We start from the raw sequence: 10,272 nt of genomic DNA, 5'->3' as shown, positions 1-10,272 counted from the left end.
TCGATCTTATCATGATTGCGCTAATATCAGAAGTTGAAGAGGAAGAAAGTAAAATTATATCAGAAGCTGAGAATAGGAAAATAAAACGAAAATTTTGGGTTCACGAGTTATGGAAGAAAAGACATATTCTTAGCGAATTCAAAACACTTTGTAGTAACGATTTAAGCCAGGACCCAAGATATTTTTATGATTATTATAAAATGGGCTTAGATAAATTTGAAAATTTGGTAAATATTTTGAGGCCTCACATCCAAAAGCAAGAAACAAATTTAAGAATACCTATTTCCGTTGAAGAGCGGATATCAATATGCTTGAGGTATGTACGTAAATTTTTAAGAGCTATTATTGTTATTTTTGATCGACTATGACTCGGAAAACTGTGTTCGAATTCAGCGCAAGCATAGTAATACTGGACTTGATGAACGAGCGGTACCCCTTGCGTGAGTTTGATCGAGTACGAAACGTTACTATCGCGTCTGCGTCACAGCCGAATTAGTATGGGAAATCGAACAGCGCCCCTAGCGGACGTATGGGGAAGTTTTGATTCCGACAGACGCGATAGTAACGTTTCGTACTCGATCAAACTCACACTAGCCCCTCGGATGTGTGTGCATTTGTTATTTCAATTTGCTTTTAAATGATAGGCGGTGGTAGTACCGTAACGTACCTAGTAGTTCTGTAATTTTGCGTGAGAAGACCTTTATAACATCAGTGGATTTTTCTCGAGCGTCGTCAGAACACCCTGCCTTAGTTTCGTTACAATATGATCGACAGTTTGAGAACACAAATAGGACAAAAATAAAAGCATTTGTTTTTATTTATATAGATTTATTTATCTTGAATCATAATTTTTACGCATTATTATACAAGGTGTAAGGAACAGTTCTCCAGAAACTGATAGCATGCATATATCACATCATTTTAAGCTAAAAACTACATGACATTATTTCCGGAAAGTATAGGTAGGTATGACAAAAAATAAGTATTTATAATTTTTTGGAGAACCGTCCCACCCTGTTTACTTAGTTTAATAATTAATAAATCAGGGCATTCATCAGCCATACATAACGTCATTCACTGTAGTCATTATCGCCTTCCCTCCGTTGCCGCGTCGTCATCCCAATCGGCAATGGTATGTACGGTGAAGGTGGCAGCTCGAGATTTTTTATACGATAGCTCGAAGAAGTGCTATTTCCGAACTGATTAATGGTTGTGCAGTTGGTACTGGTTGACGTATTTGTAGAAGGAGTATAAGTGGTTGGTAGCTGTATTGTATAATAGCCGGTATTTGGCTGCATTGTATATGTGTTAACATTATAGTTAGTGGAATTAGATTGCAGCTGAAGACTTTCTGATTCGGTTCGTAGTTCTGTTGTATAGCCACTGGATGAAGAAGTATTTGCTTGCCTTGGGTTGATATTAGTTGTTTCAGGTTGAAAGGAAGCATTGGAAGCAACTTTTATTTCCGCGTCAGTTACTAAAAGTAATATCTGTCGTTTCAGTTGCGCTTGCATTTGTATTGGCATCTGTTTAACGGTTTTAGACATAGAGAGAAAAAATGTGTCTGTTGGATCTTCTTCTTTTTTCTTATTTTCCAGATATTGCGCGAATAACATTTGTGATAGTGGTTGGGACTTCTTTCGTGTAGTATCGGAATGGTTGGATAATTGTGATTCGGGTCGAGATGGCAACGCAGCGGACAAGTTGGTGTCGGTATCAGTGTTTAGGTCAGTTTCTTCGGAGCTATCTAAGTTACACGTCTGTGGTTTGTTCTGCAAGTATGGTTTTAAAAACTCCAATTCTTTTTCAAATCTTATTGGCTTATCATTTGATCTAGCAGAACCACTCTTAAATTGCCTTAATCTAATGGCCTTTTTGTAGCAATCTCGAATTCTTTTCCACCGCTTTTGACACTCCGCCTCTGAAAAAGGAACACAAAATTGTAACTTTTATTTTAATCTAATAAAATGTATTATTTACGTGTATTTTTTAAATTGTTACAGATTTCTGACTACGGCGATAAGCTTTCAAGCCTAAGGTCAAAGTTATCGAGTAGGATACAGCACTGTTTTAACAATTGTACATGAAGTTTGCGCAGCAATATGGAAATATTTACAGCCACTTGTTATGCCGAAGCCTACACAAGAATTATGGACTAAAATAGAGGAGGAATTCAGAACCATATGGAATTTCCCTAATTGTATAGGGGCAATTGACGGTAAACACGTCAATATAAGGGCTCCCTGGAATAGTGGCAGTCTCTACTTTAATTACAAAAAATATTTCAGTACTGTCTTGTTAGCCGTTGTTGACGCAAAGTACAAATTCATTATTGTTGACATTGGAGCATATGGACGTAACAGTGATAGCGGCATATTAAACAGCTCTAAATTTGGACAAAGATTACAAAATAATACGATTGCTATACCGCCTAATAAAAGGTTGCCAGGTATGATAGAAGAAATGCCACATGTTTTTGTAGGAGACGAAGCATTTCCCTTGTCCGAACACATTATGAGACCATATCCTGGAAATCAGGTGTCTGACAATCATGAAAAGAAAATTTTTAATTATCGCTTAAGTCGAGCAAGGCGCCTAGTAGAAAGTGCTTTCGGAATCCTGTCACAAAAATTTGAGGTTTTTCAAAAAAAAATAAAAATGCAACCGATGCATCTTGATTCTATGGTTCTTGCATGCACATGTTTGCATAATTACATAAGAGAAAATGACGAACTCGAAAACTTGCAATTGCCAAGTAATAGTATATTACAAAATATGCGGTCAGTCGATAACCAAACTACGTCAAATGCCATGGTGATCAGAGATAAATTCAAATCTTATTTTATATCCGAGCATGGGGCAGTACCATGGCAAAACGAAATGATCACACGATGTTAAAAAAGTGGTCATAATGTTACATTATTAAACACAACTGAATACTTCATTGGATTTACATCGCGTGTACATAAAATAAAGGGTGTAAAAAAATTACCCCCAGAACCGAAAGTGGGGAAAACTACTCGTCAATACAAACATTTTTTCCCAAGAAACCATACCTGGGAAATCAAGGGTTTCCAGGATAATCGGTTTCAAAGTATATACTTGAATTGATGATATTTCATACAATTCGTGTTATTTACCCTGTTACCGATTTCGTTAGCGATTTTAAATGCTGGTAGCATGATACAAAACACGAATATGTTAATATAACAACCAAATGAGTACAAACTACGCACCTAATTATCCCTGAAAAACTTGATTTCCCAGGTATAGTTTCTTGAGGGAAAATGTTCGCATTGATAAGTAGTGTTCCCCACTTTCGGTTCTGGGTTTAATTTTTTTACACCCTTTATAACTATTGTGTATGTTATGTAAATGTAATAATAAACAGAACTTACCAGAAATTTGCATTTCACCGCTTACTTTTTGCCAGGCATTTTTCCTACAATTTTTATCACTGTAGGTTTTCGCCTTGACGTTAAACAGACATTCATATTTCTGTACTAAAAAAATTAATTTTTCATCTTCGTCCATTGTCGTATAGTTCAGCACTGTCGTCCGTCCGTAGTGGTCGGCGTCTGACGCGTCACTGCGGCCGAGTAACGCGCGGCGACTCGCGAATCCGCTCGACTCCAGCCGAGCGTCGAAGCGCGAATGCGCGCGTCAACGCGCGTCGACGTGCGCTTCCATATTTACATAGCACAAATTTGTACTTAAATAATGGAACAATAGAGATGAATATGCTATAGGCTGAAAAATATAACGCGTCGCGTCGCTTCGACTCTGTGCCAGTGTGAGTTGAGCCTTAAAGGTTCCATTGCTTTTAGGTGTTTGGAGGACGAAGCATGTTGTTTTAAACAAAAATATTTTGCCACTAACTGACTCTTGCAATACTTACAGTAGGCCTTTGTGGTATCACTTTCGACCGGCTGACGCCACTCTTTAAAATCGGATATCAATTCCCATTCTGCACGGTAATGTTGGCTGTATTTTGGAGGCATTGTCAATTTTACAATCTCTTTTTAATAACTCTCAACGCACGTAATCACGTATGCAAATCAGACAAAACAAAAGGTACCGTTGATGACAATGTCAACTGTTGCTATAAACTACTACGAATTACGATATGAAGTTCAATCTAAGGGGGGATTCCCCAAATCATAGAGTATAGACCTCTGTGGTCCCGTTCAGAAACATCGCATTATTCTGGGTTCGTGTTTGCATTAAGAAATTCAAGTGTGAATAAGCTTTCCAATTAAAATGCTAAAAAATATGCTATATGCTAAACTGAATTTATGCATGCCAAATCACTTAGTAAAATGCTAAATTTAGCCATAAAAATGCTAAATTGGCAGCACTGGATAAGGGCGACTAGGTTCTTATCTCGCCATACCATGAGATCAACATCGCCAGAGGTGCAGCCTCGCATCTCACCGACTGTCAAGTCTCTTTTGGTTAAATTAGTCAGTTCTGTTGGAATAAACTGGCGGTTCAAACGAAGGGTTCCGACGCAGTCGAAGCCTCGTACTTTTAGTTCGTCGAAGCCTCGTACTTTTAGTTCCCGCGCAAGCGCAGGGCTATTATAGAAATTATTTATCCAGACAGTGTGGCCCTTGTGCTCCAGACCGTTTAGTAGTTTTAGGACCAGGGTCGGCACTGTCCCAGACAGTGTCATAAGAAGGCAATTCGTGCCCTGCGTGGACCTCAAACCTCCATAAGTAGCCAGTTGGACTCGCATACTTCGTAGGTTTTGATACTCACTGAAGCGCTTTGTTCCGGATGTATTGTTTTATGTCTAACCAACCTTTCCATTGAGTTAGACTTTCGTCAAGGGCTATATTTTGAGATAGTGCATATAGCCCGGAAAATTTGTCATTTAGATGAGCAATGATGAGTTGAATTTTAAAATAGTCTCGCTTCTGATCGCGTCATGTTGTTGGGGTTACAATTATTGTTGTCACTAAAGTGTAAGCACTTTGACAGGAGCTGGAACCTACTGTAGCTCATTACCGAACGAACGAACCCGACGACGAAAGGATGCCCTGGTCAGAGCTCCAGTAGGTCTCTATACGTGATTTCACTATAATCCCGGTTGCCAGGATTACAGCGAAAAACACGTATAGCTCGTCCGCGTCCGTGTCTCGCCAAGAAGTAATACGGCTTCTTGGGCCAAGGGTTCCCTCGTGCAACATAGCCGTCACCAACTGTTGTGCGTATCGGTTGGTTTCGACGGCTATGTGCTCCATGATTTAGTATCCAGTAAATGCGTCATATGGGCTCGCAAATCGTGACGTGGGACCACTAAGCCCACAGAAAGGTTCCCGCCTTACTTCGGGCAAGTTCACCGAAGAAAACCCTCTCCACCTAAAATCAAACTTATCCGGTCCTATTTCGGCGCTGGGTTCTGGCTCGCGTTCGACCCTTGGCTCGGGCTGAGGGAAAGAGGAAGGAAGAGGTGGCCAATCAAAACTGATGTTAACATCAGCTGACGGCAACACCTCCTCGGCCTCATTTCCCTCCGGCATAAAAATTCTCGCAGCCCTGGGCACGAACACGGGCTGCTGAGCCATATTATCTTCTTCGTCGTCGTCATCGTCGGACATTTCATCGTCACTGCCTGTGTCATTAATTAGCATATTACAGACATATTCACATTTAAACGTAAAAGAGACTGTGGCCAAAATTTGGAAGCGTTGATAAGAATGCTTTAGATAGACTAATGATTTTAAAGTAATATTATAATTAAAGTTCGCTTTTAAGCTTATTTTCTAAAAAGATAGATCTAAAAGAAAAGTTATGACTTACCAAAATTAACAAAGAAGTCAATTTGTTCTTCTGTCAGGGCGACGAAATGTGCCGACGAAGGCCCGGCGACAGATGAAGTCCTTAGAAGAAAAAATAGTGAAATATTAATATTATGTGACTAATGGATAGTTTGCATGAAGCTAACACTGGCGGCAAATACGACGGGCGGACAGTGCTGGCTCGTAGGGGCCTTGTGTGAAAAGTTTTTCAAGCTGTGAGCCATTGTTGGCCGCATGCAAACTATACTTAAAGAATGAACATAATTTCGCTTAATTTTAAACTCACAAGCGCCGCTTTGATGCGTGAGCCGAGACGGTATTCCTGTAATAACAAACAGTATAATATAATGCTTATATTTTTCTCCTTCCATAACAGAATTTTAGAAACAAATAATATAAAAACTCACGCAGGTCGCTTGTTAGCGGTACTTTCCGCCTCGGCCACCGTTGTTGTTTGACATTCAACATATCTGCAAATACAAGTACATATTATTATTTCATATTTTATTTTTTACAACAGATAACTAATTGTGTTTAAACGTTCAAAAATAAGGCAGTATAATACTTACACACTTGGAGAAGGTGGAGCCTCCTCAGCTGAGGCCTCGATAATATCCTCCACGGAGGACCACAAAGATTGGTATCTACAAAAAGAAGAGTTAAATTTGTTACTAAAAGAAATAAAACACTATAATTATTATTTAATTTGAAAAAATAATACCCATCAGATGGTGGCCTCGAGGCCGGCAGATTTCTTTGCCTCCTGACGTGGAGTGGCCCCTCAAGCGGCTGCACCTGCTCCATATTCTGTAGGGAAGGAAAGGAAAACTCATAATGCACAAATAAACACAAATTCAAAATAAAAATTAAGTGCATGCAGAAATATTCCTAACTCATAATATGTAAGTCAAACAGACAAAAAAATATGTCGAGTTATGAATGTAGTCTTGTTCTCTAGATCATAAATAACAAAATCGTATTGATTATAACTTGATAAAAATACATGCATAAAAAATCATATATGTCTTATCCACCCATAGTTAGCATCCGAGAATTACGACATACACGGAGGTCAATGACGTTATAATGGCCGCCTTTATGTGCCAACAATAGGCAGTGGGATCGTATTTTATTGAAATATAAACTTGTATGATTGAAATACATCCCCCCACTGAATTTATCAAAAACTTAATAAGTTGTTTGTCTTTAATATAACATTTACTTACGTTTTCAATAATATTGTTCTCATTGTCGTGAATAAACACATATACTTAATAATTCTTATTTATTTCAGGTTCAAAACCAATATTATATTCAGACACGTCGATCCTCACAAATTTTTCTTGTCTTTCTATTTTTTAAACTTTGGCAATTGACACTATAATAAAAAACCTTAAAAACTTAAACCTTTTGTGCCAATCCGCAACACACTCCCGGGGGAGAAAACAGGTGCATGATATCTATATTATCCTATAATACGAGTATAACATATTAACTAACTTCATCCAAACCTATTTCAAAAAATATGCTTATAAAAAACAATTCTTATAAACAACCTAATAACTAAATAAGTTTTGTCTCCTAATTTAAAAAATGTTAAAAAATGCCCGGAGACTGCTGGTAAATTATTGTAGTACTCCTGCGAAACTGCAGAGATCTCGACTAGTGGGAACCACCCTCCCCGCCACGGCGCGGCAGGTGCTGTTACTTCAAACGGGGCTGTAGCCACTATGCGTTCTACTGGTGGTAGTGGTGCTTCATAATGTTTCGCTTTAAATCTCTTACAGACTTGACATTCTGAAACAACTTTCTTTAATAATCTCTGTATCTCCGTATAGTATATATCTGTAATCTAGTAAGTGTTTCTTAATTCACCCATCATTGTTTGTGTTCCAGCATGATGCATATCCTTATGTTTTTGTTGAGTCTTTCGATAAAACAACTCATTCTTTCCTGGCATCAAAATTGGATACATAAAATCTCTATCTTCTCCACTATATGTTAATCTTGTATTTACTGTAATAATCTGATCTATTTCTATTGTTAGTAACTCCTTATTTCTTATTTTTACTGTATAAGTATCTTTCTGTACTATCTTTATTATAGTCTCTTCAGTATTCTTATACTCTTCATAGCAAATATTTGTCGACTTGGTATTTTATTTTTGTCTTATTCTTTGACTCATTCTTAGTAATGTAGCTACTAACCTTACTATCTTCCTATATTTGCTAAAATATAATAGCTTACTTCTGAATGTATCTATTACTTTCTACATAAACAGTTACATCTCTACTTAACTCGCTTGCTATTATTTCTTCTTCCTCAGTTTTCTTAACATTCTCTAACTTCTTAGCAGTAGACATATTTAGTCTTCGGTTAGCTTGTGAGTCCAAATCTGGATCGCCTTGTGTTACCTTTGGCCCTTTTTTGTAATGTTTTATTTTAATCCACTGGAGCTGATATTTCTGGCTCTCGTCAAATTTGTTGTTTAGAATTTCTTCTTCGCAATCCGAGTCTTGTAACATGACATCTTGTATATTTTCGTCTAGTCTCGACAACTCAGATGCTTTTGTTTGGAGGAACTCCAAATCGGCATCCTCTATCACATCACTTTTGCTGATTTGTATAACGTGCCTGTTAAAAATACGCCTCAATTGAGACCTCTGTTTCTCCCAAACCAATATACTCATTCTGAAATCTCAATGTTTTACGTATTTTTCTCTAATGGTTTTTCGCCTCACGGTCGCCACTTTATGTTGATAATAAACACATATACTTAATAATTCTTATTTATTTCAGGTTCAAAACCAATATTATAATCCCCGCAAGTTGCTAATGCGCTGGAACCTTGTCTAATTAACACCCACGTGACGTCACCCGCAACAAGTACAGCTAACAAAAAATTCTAATAAGTAGGTAGTTAATTTTATATAAATAATATTTTTTTAATTATTTATGATCTTCAATAAGATCGGGTAAAAGTGCATTCTTACTGAGACAGCATTTATTTAAATAAAGGCTGTCTCAGTAAGAATGCATTTTTAAATTTGGATATATTTTTTTGGTAACTTGGTGTCAGCTCTTATTCTGAATATTAAAAATGGAACGCTTTTCAAAAGAAAAATGCGTTATGATTGTGAAAACTCATTACAAAACTAGGGAAAGTTACGCTGAAACCGCTCGCAAACTTCGCCAAATGATCAGACCGACCGGTACCTACGTCAAAAAGTGCACTCTTACTGAGACACCCTATATATAATAATTGTATGGAACTTTTAAAAATAAAACCAAATGTTTCAATAATTTTCAACGTTTATTGGCACATAATTTTTAAAATCTAACCTAACCTAACTCTTCAACTCCACTCATATAATCTAAATCAGATTCAGAATCGGTTTGTGAGTCTGTTGTCTCTGATTCACTATCATCTCCAGTGTTGATGATGAATAATTCATCTACTAATCTATCTTTACGCCAGTATTCTTCTTCAAGCCTCTTCACATGATTTAACTCCTTTTTCCAATCATCAGGAGTAATTGACTGCAAAGCCTCCAAAGTTAATTGCTCTACCTTACTCTCCAACTGTTCTACATTCTTGTCAGAAACTCTTTGTTTTACGAGGTGCCATATATACTCAATGGGATTGAGGTCGCAGTTATAGGGTGGCAGTCTTACTATTTCGTGGCCATGGTCAGTAATTAATTTATCTACGATATATTTTTTCGGCGGTTTGTGGTTTTTTATTAACAAATACAATTCCGGTTTCGTGTAGTGTTCGGGAAACTCAATATTACGTGCTTGGAGCCACTCAACCATCACTTGTTTTCTTGCACTCATGTTGGGAGTTCTATCGTCCTCTTTACTGTGGTAGGGGGCATTGTCCATCACAATAATACTGTTAGGGGGTATGTTGGGCATTATCTTTTCTTGTAACCATTTTGTAAAATTTTCATCATTCATTTGATCGTGATAATCACCGGTTTTTGTATTTGCTTTAAACATTAAAAGTGCGTTATCCACAAATCCTGACTCACTCCCAGCGTGAACGATTATCCAGCGGCGACCAGGGCTATCGTTCTTTCTCACTCCAACATCCGTAGCAGACTGCCAACAGCTTTGTGTAGTGGGCGTGGATCCAGGTCTCATCTAAATAAAATACTTGTTTTTTGTCAGCGCCAAGTGAATCATTTTCTTTCATGCGGCGTAAACACTTAGCCCTCCAAGCTTGAATATTGGGTCTTTCAATCAACACTAATCTCTTTTGGCTACATTTTTTAAATCGATACCCTAGACTGCTTTTCATTTTTTTACGTAAAGTAGTCTCACTTCCTCTATAATCTAAATCTTGTCTAGCAGCAGCTATAATTTTGCGCATAGTGGGTATTTCTTTGCGGACTGTGTACATAGAAGTAATAATATTTCTCAATGCTGATAGTGCAAATCCGTCCAAAAACTCTTTTTTGCCCCT

General features: G+C 37.6%; 2 protein-coding genes across 2 annotated transcripts; both read right to left on the bottom strand.

Annotated features, from left to right (window-relative positions):
* Positions 1 to 449: 449 nt before the first annotated feature.
* LOC121735966 lies at positions 450 to 3,806 on the bottom strand. The gene is made up of 2 exons (XM_042126977.1): positions 3,399 to 3,806; positions 450 to 1,921 (listed from the first exon to the last, which is right to left on the bottom strand). The coding sequence occupies exons 1-2, from the start codon at positions 3,532 to 3,534 to the stop codon at positions 1,071 to 1,073; spliced, it is 987 nt and encodes a 328-aa protein (XP_041982911.1). The 5' UTR covers positions 3,535 to 3,806; the 3' UTR covers positions 450 to 1,070.
* A 5,340-nt stretch (positions 3,807 to 9,146) lies between these two features.
* Positions 9,147 to 10,001, bottom strand: LOC121736255. The gene has a single exon (XM_042127338.1). It carries the CDS (start codon positions 9,948 to 9,950, stop codon positions 9,147 to 9,149), a length of 804 nt encoding a protein of 267 aa, XP_041983272.1. The 5' UTR covers positions 9,951 to 10,001.
* Positions 10,002 to 10,272: the final 271 nt, after the last annotated feature.

This window comes from Aricia agestis, chromosome 18 (genome assembly GCF_905147365.1).
Source record: "Aricia agestis chromosome 18, ilAriAges1.1, whole genome shotgun sequence".
NCBI lineage: Eukaryota > Metazoa > Arthropoda > Insecta > Lepidoptera > Lycaenidae > Aricia > Aricia agestis.
This window is presented reverse-complemented; position numbering and strand designations above follow the sequence as displayed.